Source organism: Crocodylus porosus, unplaced genomic scaffold (genome assembly GCF_001723895.1).
Source record: "Crocodylus porosus isolate Cpor-Errol unplaced genomic scaffold, CroPor_comp1, whole genome shotgun sequence".
Lineage (NCBI taxonomy): Eukaryota > Metazoa > Chordata > Crocodylia > Crocodylidae > Crocodylus > Crocodylus porosus.
In genome coordinates, this window is record NW_017728886.1 from 111187667 (window position 1) to 111206106 (window position 18440).

At 42.6% G+C, this 18440-nt stretch overlaps 1 protein-coding gene across 1 annotated transcript in view; it reads left to right on the forward strand.

Annotated features, from left to right (window-relative positions):
- The first annotated feature begins 8406 nt into the window (after nucleotides 1-8406).
- The window catches only part of TMEM245 (transmembrane protein 245), a 116351-nt gene continuing 106317 nt past the window's right edge, over nucleotides 8407-18440 (forward strand). Inside the window, exons 1-3 of the mRNA XM_019540734.1 lie at nucleotides 8407-8560; nucleotides 10139-10240; nucleotides 12213-12317. Of these exons, the coding sequence (XP_019396279.1) occupies nucleotides 8422-8560; nucleotides 10139-10240; nucleotides 12213-12317 (346 nt within the window). The 5' untranslated portion in view covers nucleotides 8407-8421. The remainder of the gene's footprint in view (nucleotides 8561-10138; nucleotides 10241-12212; nucleotides 12318-18440) is intronic.

Here is an 18440-nt window from a genome sequence, read left to right on the forward strand (position 1 = left end):
TTCTTATAAAGTGAATTGCTTCTGGTTTTCAGGTTTCCATGGTCTGACTTTATTTTAGCACCAAAGTCTGTGCCATCATTGGCTACACAGTTTTCTCTACAAATTGATTCTTCAGTGGTGTCCTGTGACAAAAGTCTGTCTAGTGTCTCCTAGGGCAGTGACTGTTGCCAAAGTCTGCTTTTTCCCTCTGCTTTCTTAGAGGAGGTCTCAACATTGATTGAGTGTTTATTGCTTGCCTTGGAAACCACTCTTGTGCTATTTAATCTTGATCTCCCTGGACCCCTTCCTCTTTTCAGAGGGCAAGTAGATCCAAGGTGTGGCTCTACATGGGTACTCAAAGCATTGTTGAGTTATAACAATAATACTGATTGCTGACTGCAGGAGCCTGCAGCTGCAAAAGACTGATCCAGGCTGTGAGCCAGCATTTAAACAGTGTTGATACCTGGTCATTGTGACTTGAGCCGTAAAAGGCATCAGATAAAAGACTGTGTAGGTTTTGGTGGCATAGAGAACAATATGAGATGGCACCTGGAGGATTGCCAAAATAATGCTTAATACAGGTACACAACATCAAGGTAATATTCAGTGAATTTTGCACAGTTCCAAGGAAGAATATAGAATATGCATGGCATTTGCCAGTTTTAATGGGTATTAAAATTGAGTTGTGTGCAAACTGGTCATTTCCATGTACAGCAACTGAAATTAGTATGAACAAATCCATTGCCTCTCCTGTGCAGACAAAGTCCAAAGTGGTAGTGATGGTGGTCACTCTGTCAATTTATGTTACTGAATCATCTTCCTTTGCTGCTTTTCACATGTTCCTGTACTTCTGTCTTAGTTTCTTCGTTATGTTTGTTTTTTGGTGAGTTCCTTTATCTTGTATAGCCTCTTAAGACTTTTCAGCAGGATGCCCTGGAATTTACCCGTTTCCTTGATGCCTTCCTCATCTGCATTTTTTGGTTTGGATCTGTTCCTGTTTGTTATATATAAGTTTCTCAGAGACAGTAAAGCACAGCTTTTCAGAACAGGTTGTCTGGTATGTAGAAATGGGTGGATTAGTCACCTGGAATCCCTTCAGTATGATCTTCATTCTCTTGCATCTGGTTAGAAAGAGCATGCCTGACCAAGGTTCTGTATAGACTGATTGCAATCCATTTCATTGGCTCAGCATAGTGTCATCCCAGAACAGAGGGAGAGAGTTGGGTGTGTTAGAGATCTTTTTCTGTTTATGTCATCCATTTGATGAAGTGAGCTCAGGCTCACAAAAGCTTAATCGTATTTGATTTAATTAGACCGTAAGATGCACCTCTAACCTCTGTCGTCTTTGCATTTCTCATCTGTTTTGGATATCCCACTGCCTTCCTAACCTAAATGCAGGGAAAACCAAAAGTATATAGTAAACAAATCTTACCAGCTTTGAATGTTGTGTGCAAAGAGAATAGCCAGTGAATGGGCATCACAAACATGGGATAAACATCAGCATGATAGGAAAGAATGATGAGCCTATTGAACGAAAAGGCTTACGTTATTGCAGTACATGAGTGAGGGAACTACTGTATACAAGAAGAAATGGGAAGAAGACTGGCCTGTATACAGTGAAAAACACTGGTCTTCTAAGTCTGATGTGTTTTGTAATCTTTGAAGAACAGGACCATTGTCTTTTACTTTCTGGAAAGCACGATGCAGTTTCATAGATGCTAGGGTTGGAAGGGACCTCAATGGATCACTGAGTCTGACTCCCTGCCTGTGGCAGGAAAAAGTGCTGGGGTCATGTGACCCCAGCCAGGTGCTTGTCCAGTCTCTTCTCGAAGACCCCCAAGGTAGGGGAGAGCACCACCTACCTTGGAAGAGTGTTCCAGATTCTGGCAACCCTAACCATGAAGAAGTTCTTTTTGATGTCCACCCTAAATCTACTCTCTGTCAGCTTGTGGCTCTTTTTCCTGGTTATTCCAAGAGGTGCCCTGGTAAACAGAGCATCTCCTATCCCCTTCCGCCCCCCTGGTGAATTTGTATACTGCCACAAGATCCACCCCCTCAGCCTTCTCTTGCTGAGGCTGAAAAGGTCCAGGTCCCTTTAGCCTTTCCTCATAGGGCCTTCCCTGAAGGCCTCTAACCATACGAGTGGCACTCCTTTCGATCCTCTCAAGGTTGTCCACATCCCTCTTGAATTGTGGCACCCAGAATTGGATGCATTACTCCAGCTGCAGCCTGACCAGTGCTGAATGGAGGGGAAGCATAACCTCCCTAGACTTGTTCGTGATGCATCTACTAATGCATGACAAAGTGCAGTTAGCTCTGCTAATTACTTCATCACATTGACTCATATTCATCTTGGAGTCTATAACGATTCAGATCAATTTCCGATGCTGTGAAGGTCATCCCCCAGCCTATAGGTGTGCTGGTGATTCCCTCTCCCTAGGTACATCACTTTCCACTTGTCCTTGTTGAACCGCATCCTATTGTTCTCTGAATGCCCTGCCTCTACCCAAGCACCAGGAAAAGCCAGAGCTGTGCCAGGCAGCAGCACGGGGCTGGGAGTGGAGCTACTGTGGTATTTCAGGTGGCTGCTGGACCCAGCTCTGAGCCCAGCGCCTGGTGAGAAGAGCCTCATGCAGCGCTGGCTCTGGCTCCATCCTGCACCTGCAGCCCGCCCCGTGCCGTGCAGATCCAGGGGCACATGTCCCCCTTGCCTTCCCGGGATGCAAGCAGCAGTGGGATCTGGCTCCAACCCACAAGCCATGCCTCTGTCCCATGTGCCCCTACTCCCTGGCCCGGCAGCACCTGCCCCTGCCCCCTCCCTCACTGTGGGGGTGTTGATCTGCCCCCCAATGTTCCTTTCCTCCCCACTCCCCTTCCAGCGTACCAGCTGAAGGCAGGTCTCCACACTGCTGGCTCTGCTTCATGCTGCACTGCAGCTGCATGCAGCACAGGCATTTATCAAGCAAATTATTGGCTGCATCAGGCCAATGTCCAATATAGATAACTTTCTTCATATCGGTACCGATCCAGTATTGGACTGATGTATTGGTGGACGTCTAGTAAATACTACTTAATTGTGGAATATGTTTCACATTAAATACAAGTTTATGCCATGGTAACAATCTAGAGCTCATAGAATATTGATGGAAGTTTTAGTTGGAAGGTTAGGCCTGATTTATGAAAATCGGGATTATTAACAAGGTTACTTAAATAATGCATATAAAAATACTCTAAATCAGATCTGTCACCTGGTTTAATTGTTGATGAGCAAAATTGACCAGGCACTGGAATATGTGGCATCTATTATTTAAGTAACTAATAAATACCATTTCAATCCTCTTTCCTGCTCTTAGTTAAGTAACTGATAGGTGGGAAGCTAGAATCATATTTTCTCACTGCAAAAGTCCCTTAATTCTACAAATAGTTCAACTGATCTTCCTTATATCAGAAGCCATTGCATTTATTCACACTATTACAATGCATAGCAGCTTAGCCTGCATTAAAGGGACACCATCGGTCCACATCTTAAATTTTTGTTTAGAAAACCTTATGTCAGCAAATTTGGAGTTAATATTTACAACATAATAAATATAGGCATTGAATTATTGTGTTACTGCATGGAATTGAGTACCTGGAAAGGGCCAAAGACTACAAATAAGAAATGAATTGCTTTTATTGTCAGAACTTACATTTTAAAATTATTTTAGTTGTCTTTCTTCCCATCTGATGACTTCCTCCCTCTTTTCAAATTTCTTCTTTTTTTTCATCTGACTGCTTTTAATCTTGCCTTCCCTCTCATGTCTTCCATTTTCCACCTTGCCCATGTTTTAGAGCTTCAAAGCTTGATAATTATGATTTTCTTTTCCATTTATCTGAGAAATAGAGCTGCAATGGGCATATTTAAATGGAAGATTTGAAAAAGTCCTGCACTACTAAGTAGTATTTACTATGTCAGTATTAGTTTACTTAACTCACAAGGGCAGAAATAAGCTAGCGCTGTCCATCTGTCAAAGGGCTTTGCCAGTGTCTGTGGTACTGCCCATAGCCAGGTCCCTCGTGTGGTAGCCTTCTTATTACTTGTGACCCTTGGGGGATGGACATCACATGACCCCAGCACTTTTTCCTGCCACTGGCAGGAGGTTGGACTTGCTTATCCTTTGAGGTCCCTTCTGACCCTAGCATCTATGAATCTATAACACTTAATCCATTTTAAATGGTATTTAAACTGCAAGTGTCTGGAGATGCATGTTGGTTTAGAATGATTTAAACACCCATGAACATTACAAAAGTATACTTGGATAATTGGGTGTTACTTTGAAAAAGTCCTCGGTGACCCAGTTCAGTGTTAGTTGCAGACACCAAGATTTCCATGACTAGTGTCTGGTCAGTCCATCAAGCATCCCACACTGCATCACTCATCACCCCCACCCCCAAACCCTGCACAGCAGCTGGCTACTTTAGTATACAACCTGAACTCTTTCCCCCAACCTATATTGCCTGTACTTGACCCATTCTGTGCTGTTCCAGGCTGATTTGGATCGGGGGGAGGGTGGTTAGTTGTGTAGAGGGGTAATCCTTTTTCGGTTTCCAGGTAACTGAGTGCTCTAGAGGGCTTCTCAGTGTCTCTGCAGCTTTTAAACAGAATGTTCTCCCAAGTCATGTGTCAGTTTTATTTCATTGTTGGCAGTTGATCAAGCTTCAGGGCCTCCTAAATTGATTTGGGCTGAGGGGTGGGTAGAGGGGGCACCCCTGGTTCTTCATTCCTGGGGCTGTCCAAGGTCTCTGCAGCTTTTAAACAGCATCTTTCCTCAAGCCACTAGTCAATTTCATTCCATTCCTGGCAGTTGACATGGAGACCTTGGGCAGCCCTCCAGACCATGCAGCACCCCAGAAACCCAGAAGCAGGGTTCCCGCTGCACCCCTGGAATGCTTCAAAACCTGATCAGTTTCTACAAATAGAATTCAATTGATGGCTTGGGGGGAAATGCCATTTTAAGTGGTGGAGACTTCGTATAGCCCCCAGAATATTCAGATACTTGGGAACCCAGAAACAGGGTCTAGGGTCCTCTCCCACCTGGCTACCCCTAGGGAAAGTCGTTTTAAGGCAGTAGTTTGAGCCAGAGACCTTGAGCAGCCCCCTGGAAAGTGAAAAAGCAAAGGTCCAGGTGACCTGCCTCCACCCCTTCTTAACTAACTAGCTATCATTTCACCCCCAAATCAGCCTGGTATATTGCCAGGAATTGAAGTAAATTGAGTGGCTTGGGAGAAAGTAATCTTAGAAAAGCCACAAAAACTCTGACAGCCCCAGAACACCCAGCTCCTAGGAACCCAGAAGCAGAGGTCTAGGCAGCACCCCCCACACACACCTGGGCACCTCCAGTCAGGGTACCACCATACAAGTTGTACCACCATACAAGTTGCTGCAATGCCTAAAAGGAACGGATCCAGCATTATGTATGTCTGCAACTTTAGGAATTCATTCTTCCTCTTTCCCCTAACCCTAGAAGGGGGTTATATATCCAGCATTGGGCTTCTCACGAACTTGGGATTTACTAGTCCTTTATTTCCAGGAGCATCACTTTCCCTTTCTGAAAGGGAGCACTCCTGTCAATAACGTCTTTCACTTTTCTTTCTTCTGTACTTGTAAGCGGAGATGCACTTAGATTCTCAAAAACAGTTGATTTTTATCTGGGCCATTTGGTAAGGAATGTCTGACAAAAGTACATTGTCTGATTCAGATGCAGTGTTGCCTGTTCTCTCCTGTTTCAATTCTTCTGTAAAAAAAAAAAAAAAAGTTGAGGTGTTGTTATCCCAAAGTGATTCCTTCTCCCCGCACATTTGTCCATCCATCTGTAAGTACTGCAAGACACGGTCCTTTATTGTTTTTTTTTTTTTTTTTCTTGCACAGATTGCATTACACTTTCATATTCTGACTAAAAGAGGCTTGGTCAAAGGATGTCTGCTAGGCAAATGGTATGATGGTCTTAAAAGCTTCCCGCCAGTATGCATTTTCAGTTTTTGACAATGGCGTCCCAGAAGAATATATTGCTCTTGCAAGAGCTTGGTCAATGTTTTCTTGAACTTCAGGTGTCAGCTTGTCTACAAATGAATCTATTAAGAGTCTTTTTTTGTAATTAGCTGATTGCAGTATTTGGTTACTTTAGGATGTTGATTGGGCAACCCCTTGTGAAGCTGATGTTGAAGAAGAAGAACCAGCAGCAGTTGGAGGACTTCTGGATCGAGAATGTTGGAAAGAGCTACCTGCACTTTCAACATCATGATCTATCTCCTTCTCGCTTACACCCATGAAGGGTTTTTTAATGTCTGCAGACATGTCTTACATACAAGGATGTGTTTGGTCATCCTAGTAGCATTTGGAAATATATATTTCATTTGACAGTATTTGCAAATCATACTTTTTTCCCCTCAGAATAACGTGCAGTGTGGAAATGCTTCCATATGCTAGAAGTTGATGGCACTGTTTTGCTGAAGGATAAAGAAGAAAAATGTAACTTAGTGGCTAGCTTGCATATATAAACACTAAACTACAGCATGTACAAACTTAGTAATGGATGGAGGAGAGGCATCCTCAGAGTTAACTGTGAACAACTTCCCTGCCCTGCAAGCATCACCTCACTGCTAAGGTTGGGTGATTTGTCACAAAACATCAGATTAGTAGGAATTCAATTCTGAATTACATAGGTTATGAAAATATATGAATGCAGCTAAGATATAGTTTCATATACTGAATTCAGAGAAATTTAAACTCTTGCCTTTCAATAAAGAAGTGTAGTTTCTTTCAGCTCCTTTGTGCTGCTTCTGTACTTCTTCCTCCTGGCCCTGTGACCTTGAGATCCACAGGAGGCAGGTTCCTTCCAACTCCAAAACCTTTAGACTTGCTCTGTCTCCTCTCCTGGGATTTTTGAGCAAGCAGGGCAATACGTTCTTTGTTTCTAAGCTCTACAGGAACGAATAGATGCTGCTGCCAGTGTCCACTCCCAGGCCTTTGAGGCCTAGTCAGGAGGACAGGAGCAGATCTTCCAACCTCTAGATCAAAATTCAACAATAGAGGAAGTCCACGAGCAAAGAAGGCACTGAATCCTTCTTACTTCTCTTGTGAAAATGGCAGTGCCCTCTGGGGGCAGAAATGCATCTTGCTCTTGCATTTGAGAGTTGTACTGTACTGCTTGTTCTCTGTGTACAGGAATTGTAATGATCTGATACTATAGACAGTCTTACATAAAAGTTTTCCATTTACATAGTTATTAAAAACATTTTGGGGCAGTAAAGGGTAACAATATATGAACACCTTATCTTAAATATTTTATTCATCATTCTAAAAGAAAATATTTCTTAGGTTTTTTTTAATTTTTCAAAAATTTCCAATTTTTTGGGGGGAAAAAAAATAAAGTCCTTTTGGGGAAAAAAGGGAAGAAAACATCCCCCCATCCCCCCCCTGAATTTTTCTGGTGTTTTTTTTTTCCTCCACCCTGGACCTTCATGTCTCTACCCTTCATGACCCGTTCCAGGTTGCTGTTTGAGGCATATGAGCCTGTTCACGCTGTTTGTCTTGTCTGGTTCTTTTTGATCTTTTTGTTTCTTTGTTTGCTTTTTAGTGTGTATGTTCCACTTAATGCAGTGACACTGTCATAACTGCCTCAAAAGTCACATGAGTAGTCTGTAAAGCAAATGGCGACAATTGATGCACCTCCCTAGGTGAATTGTGACAGTCTTGCTTCGGGGCAAAAGAAAAAAAAAAAAACTACGCAGTTGCAGCTGTTGTGTTGGTAGGGTAAAGACCTACCCTGTGCATACAGTAAAAACGCTTTTTAAAATATTCTTCAAAAAACCTTGGGTGACAAGTTGAAGAGTCACTTGTCTTGGTTGCCGCAGTGTAAGCACTGCCATTTTAACACATGACAAATTTTCTACTGACGGCCTATGTTTGACTTTCAGTTCAGGAATTCATCCAATAACTAATCATTTCCCATTGATTTAGACCACTGTCTTTTGGGAAAACATATTGCTGTGTATGAAGCAGAAGTAAATTAGGCTGCTCCTTGTCCACCTGTGCACCAGTATCAAATAATGGTAACCACTTGTGATTTTTTTTTTGATAAAGGGACAGAGGATATAAAAAATGAAAGGGGAATAATTCTTTGAGTGCTAGAAAAGTACTTCAGAGTATAAAGCATTTTAAATGCATCAGACTTTGTACCTAAGGCTTGAAATAGCTATATCTATATTGGGCAATTTTGTATTTGTTGGTATGTAAGAAAAGAAATTTAAGATGTTAAAATATTGTAATTAATCATGTTTTTTAAAAACAAAGTTCATGCCTTTCATTGACAAATTTCAGATGTAAAACACATTATAAAAGAGACCTGAAAATTGTGCCTGTATATATTCATTTATGTGTAGTAGATAACTAAGCCCATATATATGTATCTTTTTCTCTTAAAGATATGGACCTTGGTAGCTGGTTATCTGTTGACTGTTTCATTCAAGTGGAATGCAAGTACTGAGCGTTACCTGAGAGCAATCTCTGTTCCTGTCTGGATAATATTGCTCTTCCACTTAGGTGGGTGACATATAATTACGCTTACTTTTAAAGAGAGAAATCTGCAATAGTCAGAAAAGAAGAACTTGAAAAAAGAATTTGGTGGAGGGGGGTATGGGTTCCCCAGTAAGATCCCACCCTTTTGCACTGCACAGTGACTCTAGGGATCAGAATTGTGGCTGCAAATGGCTGCCAGAGGACTCCTTGCTGCTGTAAAGCTGACAGGACTTGGCTTCTATACACCCATAGTGTCAGAGTCATGGACAGGGAAGGGGTATGGTGAAGCTCCGTCTGTCTTCCATTGATATAAGGGTGAACAAGTGAAAAGCTACTCTGTTTCCTAGCGCTTGGTGTTGGCTTGTCCTCAAAAATGAAGGACTTATTGGTTCCCTGACTGGTTCCTTTGTCTTTTCCTGCAGAGACTGGATATGGGAGAGAATATGGTCCTTCACTTGTAATTCTTTTTTTTTTAAATTCCCAAAGAGAAGCTCAGTATTAAAGATTAAAGGTTTAAAAGACATCCAGTACAACCAAAATGAAAAGAAAATTCTTTCTAGAGCCATTCTGGACTTACAGAGGATGCATTCCCTCAAGGAAGTGAGGAAGTATCCCCTACTCTTCACAAATTATCATATTTTAAAATAATAGTAAAATGTAAGCTTACAAAGACAGAAATGCTATGTTTCTCACTTCTAATAGCATAGCTGGGTCCCTTGTCATTGCAAAATAATGATGATAAGCTCTTACCTTGAACTGAGCTAGTTATTACATTTTACTGCTTTATTTTATTTATTTTTACTTTCTTTTCTTTAGAAGGTAGGCCAAGGAGCCCTGTAAGACTGTTTCATGGTATTTTTTCTTTTATAAACCATGGTTTTTAAATCTGCTCACCATATATATATTCCAACAGCAGGGGTCAGCAAACTTTTGTGACCCAGCCAGCACTGCTGGCTGCAGATCTCCATAACCTCCAGTGATCTGCAGATGCTATGAAAGGAATAGGCCAGGAGTCGGCAACATTTTTTTGCAAAGTGCCAAAAACACCCACAACCTCCACTTGTTGGTGTACCAGGGGTAGACAGCAGGGGAGTTGCGAGGCCACAGCCCCTTCCCTGTTGTCCGCCCTGAGGTTGTGCGCCAAGCAAAATGTCTTCGTGTGCCATGCTCTGGCACCTGTGCCTACCCCTGGAATAGACAGAAGAGGCAGGTGGTAGGATGCTGGGAACAGTTCTGCTGTCCTGGCTGCAACCTGTTTTCTGAACTGCCAGAAATCAGATCCAGTATCTTCATGGGCCAGATCTGCCCCATGGGCTGTAGGTCCTTGGCCCCTGCATGGAAGGTAAATCAAATTATTGAGAAAAATGTGTGGAAAAACAATCAGAGTCAATATTGAGAAACTTAATATGATTAAGCTTTTGTAGGAATAGGAGGAATAGATAAAATTTGTATGTTTCTATTAGACACTGATACTTGTATGTAGATAAATTCAAGCAATAGCCATTGCCCTCAGTGTAGCCCATTTTAAGTTAATAATTTTGTTAAATGTGTCAAGTTCATATTCTGGAAAACTTTGCTGAAAAAATCTTTTATGTTTTTTAGCTTCAGTGGCTGGTTCTTGGCGAATTCCAGTATTTCTGGTAATAGTTTTTCTGATGACTGTTGGCATGTTGCATGAGCAACAGACAGGAAAGGAGTCTTCTGGTAAGAAATAAATTGCTTTTCTGCTATTATCCAAAGTAGATTTGTGAAAAGTGGAGGATGGAAAACTTAAAATAGTTTAGATTACCTATGAGGTTAATACCATACAGTTTATATAAATGTACTCTGTTGGAGAGAAACTTGTGTTTCTTCCCCTAATGTTAAAAATGAGATTTGTAATAGATTATACCTACTAAAACAACATCTTTGTTTCTATTTAACATATTAGCGAGTTCAAATACTAATAGTAGACCAGTGTGTTTCTGTAATAACTTCATAGTTAAGTCAGAGTCTATACATTTAATGTACAATAAGATTTCAGTCTCTTCCCTTTTTTTTTTTTTTTTGTTGGTGTGACCACATTCTTGATGACTGACTTGTCTACATGAAGAAGGTACTGTGAAGTAAATTGGAGTGTGATTTTACAGCATAGTTTAGCTAATCAGTTAACTTCTTGTGTGGAGACTCTTTAGCACCCAGTAAATACTTAGTAATAGGTAATCCGCACTGTAAATTCATACCCAGACTTACTTCGCAGCAAATTGTCCATATAGACAAGTTCCTGAATTGTTTAAAGAAGAAAATATAGATAATACTTTCTGAGAATTTGAGCAACACATACTTAAAGATGTTTCCTAACAAGTCAAGTACCACCTTCTCTCCCCCCCCCTCCCCCCTCCCCCCAGGAAAACTGCATTTCTGTGGCAAAATATTCATTATTTTCAGGTCTCCATACTTTCCACTGGCATTGGCAATTAAACAGATTTGAGTGTAAGAGCATTTTTGGGATGAAATTATTTAGAAGTCTAAATCATTTATACTGAAGCTATGGAGCACCATTCATGTTTGCCACTGTTTGTGATTTTCTTTTTTTTTTTTTTTAAATTTGATTGCCTCCACAATCAAAGATCACATGTAGTCACTTTTACAAACACTTGTAGAAAAGATGAACTTGGGCTTGGGAGGAACGGTAGAATGGAAATGGAGGGGGACCCTCCTCTTGTCCTCTCCCCCCCCCCCAATGATGGGGAAACAATCTGGAGGGGAAACAGGATTTAGAAGATTTGAAGAGCCATTTCATTTCTTCCTCATTTTGTGGTTCCTTCATTCCACGTAGAGAGCTCTGAAAAATCAAAAACCTTTGTTTCTTCCAACTGGTTCCTTGGAAATATTCAGCAGATCTCAGAGGGTAAAGAAATCTCTTAGACCTCCTTCTGCCTTTCCTCAAAAAGGTTTCCTGGGGAATGAAAGGAAGCATAAATATTTAAAATAATTTTTAAGAACCTAAGGAGCTACCTTAATAGCTCAAGTCAAAGTGTGAGTACATATCAATAATTTAAGGTTTCAAAGTTCTAGGAAACCTTCAATTGATTTGGGGCATGGAGGAAAGGAGGGTGCTCAGAGTTAGGATTGAAACAGGAAATTTAGGTCTGGGAGTGAACTTTAAAACACCACACATTTGAAAGCATGGAAATGCACAGTTAAACTTTTTATTTGCTCCTGTAATGATTTGCAGAGGAGACTGAAATTTAGCCACTCAAGTTTTTGGTTGTTGGTTTTTTAATCCTTAATTAAAAGTGCTTAGCACAACTTATTTTAATGTTTTCTCCTTAGGATTCATGCATATAGATTCTGAGAATACTATATAAATCTATTGCTTCAAACAGAACTTAATTCTCTTATATACCATCTGTATGCTAATTCCTTATTTTTGGATAAAGAAAGCTCCTTCTGATTGATCAGATTTTTGCTATGCTACTTAGTCAGCCATAAAGAAACTTAATCTGGTTAGCATGTGGTGGTTAAGAATTTGAGCATTCTGAAGCCTCTGAATACTGACTTTTTTTTTTTTTTTTCCATCCTCTGATATGATTCTCCTAGAAGTTGTCCAAACAGTTATTCAATTTCAGGTTTATCTAAAGGCTAGCAATTATTTTCTAGGCTACTATATACTTGTATGCATTTGTTTCCACAGGGACAGAACTTCCTGGTCAAATGATTTCCATTGCTGCTTCTGCAATTGCTATGGCAATCACAGGATATGAGTCAAGTAATGAAGAACATTCATCACAACCCTCAGGTGACTGAACACTCTGTAAGAAAACATTTGAATTTGTTTTAACAGCATGAAATAAAGGGTTCCCCCTACCTGATCACAAAAGATCACATTAATTCCCATAAAATTGATGCATTTAGTTGAAAAAAAAAAAGTAGGAGGAAAATGCAACAGTAGTAACATAATTTTTAATTTTTAATGATTGATCCATTAAAAATATATAAACTGCTGCCTGCAGGGGCAGAAGTGGTTGTTGCACTTTGAAACTGAATTTTTAACGTAGTTCTTTATGAATTGATATAACACTCAGTTGATGAATAGCAGAAAGTCTTGCTTTAATAACTACTAACGCGCTGCAAAACTCAATGACAGAAAAGACTCTCCCAATATGAAACAAGCTATTAGTCCTTAGTATTATCTTAGGGGCACAGAGATTTTTACCCAGTGCAGGCAGGAAACCGTTTTTGTACAACGTCAAAGCATGGCTCCTTCATTTGTTGGTTGAGTGGTAGGATGGCTTCTTGGACTGCATGCACCTTGCTGGCAAATTTGTTTAGTTTTTATGCTGTTTAATTTTATAGATTGAAAGCATTTTTCCTTGATGGTTGGCCAACTAGAGTCCAAACAAACAGGGAGGAAAAGATTGATCATCGTAACACATCTGTCAGATGCTTGTATCCTGTTTTGGACTTGTCTAGGTGTGAAGACTGTTTTTTTCCTCAGCCCCTGCAATTATAGGTCAGTTTATAGGAGATGGGTCTGAGTGGTCCAACAAGGTCTTTTAGAGGTGTCACCAGACCTGTTTTGGGAAATGTTAGGATGTCACATACAAGATATCTCTCCAGTATTAAATGCACCTTTTACAGGTTTCTCTTGAGATGCATATTTAGTCTTTTGTTTTCCTTAGCTGCTAGGTCAATTGAATGCAGTTACCTTGCCTTCACTGGCTCAGCCTTTTCTTGCTTTCTTAGGTACATACGTGTGAAGAGTGTTAATCCGTAAGCAGTAAGAATGAAACTTCGAGAAGGACACTGGTGGACAAAAGAGCATTAAACAGGCCTCTGATAGAAAAGTCTTATTGCAAAAAAACGTGGGCTATTGCAAACCTAAGCATGTGTTCTTAAAAGCATTATCTTGCCTTTAACTAACTAAATAGTGTTTCATAAGACAAGACATAAAAATCATATAAGAAGGTGTTTCAGATGCATAGTCTGGCCCCCTTCCATGGGCAGGAAGTTATTGGGTTCAGACAAGTTTGACAAGGTCCAGCTCATCTTGAACACCTCTAGGGAGGGTAACTATACCATCTCTGCTTGGACTGTGGTCCATATTCTTGTGACCCTTACAGAGAAGAAGTTCTTCCTTATATCTAGCCTGAATTTACCCTCTATTAGCTTATGCCCATTGATCCTCGTCCTTCCTTGAGGTGCCTTCCTGAAGAGTTGCTCCCTTAGATCTTGATGTTCACCCCTGATGTACTTGTAGGCAGCTATCAAGTCACCTCTCAGCCTATTCTTATTCAGACTGAACAGGCCCAGTTCCCGGAGTCTTTCCCAATAGGGCCTATTCTCCATGCCCTTGACCCATGCGGATGGCCCTTCTTTGTACCCCAGTGCGGAATAGAGAAGGAAGAATACCTCCCTGGATCTACTGGCTACACATTGGCTGATGCACGCCAGAGTTCTCTTTGCCTTTCTGGCAACCTTGTTGCACTGTTGGCTCATTCATCTTCCATTAGATCATGACCCCCAGGTCTTGTTCAGATGATATGCCTGCCAGAGGACCAGTGCCCATCGTGTATTTACGGTGAGGGTTCTTCCTACCCAGATGAAGGACTTTGTGCTTCTCCCTATTAAACCTCATCTGATTCCATTCCGCCCATGAATCCAGTTTGTCAAGGTGATCTTGGATCTTCATCCTATCCTCTGATGTGCCCCCATTCCCCCCACAGTTTGGTGTCATCTGCAAACTTATTCATCATCCAAGTAATTAATACATCTATTAAAGAGTACAAGTCTGAGCACCGATCCCTGGGGGACACTACTGGAGACAGCCCTCCAGAATGAGGCCATCCTATTGATTACCACCCTGTGGGATTGGCCTCTGAGCCTATTGTCTACCCAACTCACTGTAGACTGGTTCAGCCAAGTACCCTCCAGTTTATTTGAGAATCCCATGGGAAACAGAATCAAAGGCTTTACTGAAGTCTATGTAAATCACATCAACCCCATGTCCCTCATCCAGATGGCTAGTTACCTAGTCATAGAATGACACAAGGTTTGTCAGGCATGATCTACCCTCAAAGCTATGCTTGTTGCTTCTTAATATTACTAGTGTGTAATTAGTAGACTCCTTAACAAATTTTGCAAAGATGTTACCCACAACCAAGGTCAGGCTGACCGGTCTGTAGTTTGTAGGGTCATCCCTCTTCCTTTTCTTAAAGATGGGCACCACATTGGCCATCTTCCAGTCATCTTGGACCACTCCTGAGTTCCATGACTCTTCAAACAACTTGGCCAATGGTGCTGCTATAAGGTCATCCAGTTCTTTCAAGACTCCTGGGTGCAGGTTGTCAGGCCCAGCAGACTTGAAAACATCCGAGTGTTGTAGGAGATCCCTCACCTGTTCAGGACTGATTTCATATAGTCTGTCTTCCCCATGTTCCTTTGGCCTCTGGGCAAACAGCCCCCGTTTGTTTTCAGGAAAGGATTTTAAGGATTAAACATCCTGAGTACAACTTTTCTTCTTATTTCCTTGCTTCTGGTACTATTTTGTAGCCTTCTCCTTTTTTTGCTTTTCCTTAATAAGAGATGCATTGTCTTTGGAAATATGAGAGAGAGTTTAGGAGAATTTTGGATGTCTCACTGGTAAATAAAAGGCAGTCTCCAATAAATGTGCTATTTCCATGTTTTAGCTAGACTTTGTTTTTTTCTTGGGTGCTAGATTTGGAAGAGTTTATCTTAAAGATATGAAGAAATATCTGCTCTGAAGATGATCTATGCTTCTTTCTGATGTAAAGATAACACTTCATCTTTCTACAGATAAAAGTCTGCTGTAGAAACTTTGTTGGGAACATGACTGTTATTTTTCATTTTTGAGAATTTTTTTAGTGAACTTTGATTCACAGCTAGAAAGAAATGAATGTGGAGCTCCCCGTCTACTTTTAACAAAAGTAGCTCCTCTGATCGACTTAACATTGTCCTGTGGGAGTATTTCTTCATAACTTATCAATAGGGCTGAATGTTCTCAGTTCTTTTCAGTTCTGGGTTGCTATGTACAGATGTTCAAAAACACTGTGGAAATTATCATGTTTTGTTTTGTTTTTTTCTCCTAGTAGAAATACGTACCAGGATAGGGGTGTAAAGGTGGTCCAGGGATCCTGTGGGCACTGCACAGATAGCATGCACTGCTGATGGCATACAGCCATTAGGTTCCCTGTGCATCCCAGCATGGTTTGCAGGCTTCCTTGGCTGCCAAAGAGTGCTGAAAGCAGCTGAGCATTGTTTTTGACTGGCTGCCCCATGGGACCATGCTGTTGCCCCTCCCGCTCTCCCTGCTGTGAGGCTTTGAGAAAGGAGACCCAGAGCATGTCTGTTCTGATTTTTTTCCAGTAGCAAGCATATCTGTTCCTATTCCAGTAGCCCACAATGGATCCACACCCCCCTTGCACATAAGCTAATGGACCCCATCCCTGCACCAGCAGCTCCGTTTCTGAGTGTGCTTCTCTTACCAGAGAATTGGGTCACTTGGTGCATGCTTTTCAAGCTCATGTGCCAGGAGCTTGTGCTGGTGTGCAGGCTCTTGCAAATGACTGCACTCCCACCTAAGACTGTTAACTGGCACTTCTGCTCACTTAACCTCATGGATCTGGCTGGCGACTTCCATGTAGCCAAGAAAGAGGAGACCCTACAGGTCAGCACACAATTAGTGATGTCCTACTCTGTTCAGTGACTGAGGCTCACATTGAATTTCATATTGCAGCAGTTTCTGTGCTGTATAGCCTCAATCCCATCTGGAGCCAGTATTGCTTGCAAGTAGAAGGAGCAAAGAACTTAAATTCTTCTTTAAGAAGAAATTCTTCTTAAATTCTCTGAATAGAGCTTGACAAGTTTATGGAAGGGATGGCATGTTAGGAAAGGGAGTTCTTGGACCAGTAATCGGCACATGTGGTATGCTGATTTATATATTTGCAGTTCCCATGTTAGGATTGAGAGGTAACTCTACTCTGTACAGGAAGTCAACAGGGAGTTGCATAATTTCTGTTTTAGCAGGGTCCTCAGTCTTGGTTTCATGTCAGATGCATTTCAATAGTCTCTTGGTCAGGAGTTCTGTATGTCTTCCTACTCACATTTCTGATCCCTCAAGTAATCCTCCAGGTCTGGCAGAACACAGCTCAGCTGATGGTCTTCTTGTGAAGGCCCTAAAGCAGATGCTGAATTTGGCAGGGTTATCCCTCATTCACTGTTTGCCTAGGGCAGTGATGCATAGCCTTTTGGCCCTGAGGACTGGGTGAGGAGCACAAAGCTGGTGTGTGGGCCAGATCGGGCCCTGGGGACCACCACTGCTCTTTCCCATTCCCATGTGCCAGGATTGGGGCCTGGGGGCCTGGCACCACCCTCTTTTGCCCACTGTGCACTAGTAATGGGGCCAAGCACAGCCACCTCCCAATCCCCCACACCAAGGTGTGGCCCTTGGGCCCAGCAGCACCCTTGAATGGCCCTACATTGTAGGATTGGCACACAGGGCTTTGGGCTCCCTATAGGTCCAGAAATTGGCAGCAGGGAAGCAGTGGCACTGCTCTACCATTTGGACCTGTGGGAAAGCCCCATAGGCTAGATCTAGTTCATGGGCCAGGAGTTGATCACCCATGCCCTAAGGGCCTCTGAGGGGTCCCCTAAGGGACCCCCTAGGTATGTGTGGGTATTGTGTTGTAGTCACCCACAGTGAGAATGTGTCTACTAGGGGTTCACCAATAGAGATTTTTGGGGACAATACTGATAGCTGATTTTTAAGGAGGCATATTAGCCAATACCGATCTGATTTCTGATACCAGCCTGACAGCTTGAAGAGTAGTGTCCAGCTGGTAAGTCTGTTGTGGTGGAAGGAGAGGGAAGGGGTGTAGGAGGGGGAGGTTCAATGCCCCCTGTTGTGAGGGAGGAGTGGGGCTGGGGCAAGTGCTGTCTGGCCGGGGTGGGGCAGGAGTGGGACAGAGCCGCGAGTCGTCCAGGATGGGTGGGGAGGGTGGCCCTGCTGCTGCATGCTGCTTGTCTGGATGGGCATGGCGGGGCATATTATCCCAGATCTGCGTGGGGCAGGGCTGGGAGTGGTGGCATTGGAAGGTGTATGGTGAACTTTGGGGTTGCTGCAGCCCCTGCTCCTAATGCTGCTGCTGCCCACCCTAAGCACAGCCCTGGTGCTATCCACCCCACCCCGTGCAGATCTGGGGGCATACGCTGCCCCCCATGTCTTCCAGGATGAGCGGTGGGAGCAGAGCTGTCAAGCGAGCGTCAGATGAGCAGCGCACAGCGGCAGGAGCCACCTCCCCTTCTCTCTGCCTCCTGGATGAGCTGCGGTTCTGTCCTGCACCTGCCCCAGCTGAATAGCTCCAGCTCTACTCCCTCACTGGGGTGGGGCTTGATCTGATCTCCCTACACCCCCACACACCAGACTTACCAGCTGAACACTGTTCTTCAAGCTGCCGGGCTGTGCTCCTCACTGCCAATGTGCTGCGCTGTGGCTGTGCATGCACGAGCTATTTAGCGGCCAAATTATTGGCCATATCAGGCCAATTTCTGATACAGACAATGTTCTTTATATCTGTGCTAATCCGATATCAGACTGATGTATTGGTGTACCTCTAATGTCTATGGATAATTGCTAGAAGGAGAAAAGGAAGTTACTTGCCAGTGGGTGGGTTTTCACTACATTCAGTCCTCTTCCCCACTTCCTTGAAGTTGAGAGAGACTCTGGTTGAGAGGAAACTAAGGAGTGTGTGGGGGCACACTGCCTTTTGCTCCACTTCATAGATTTCATTGATGTTAGAGGTGGAAGGGACCTTGCAAGATCTTTGGGTCGAACCTCCTGCCCATACAACAGGAAGTCAACTAGGATCAAAGGAATGTTTCTTAAGAGTCCAGGGTAGGTGCT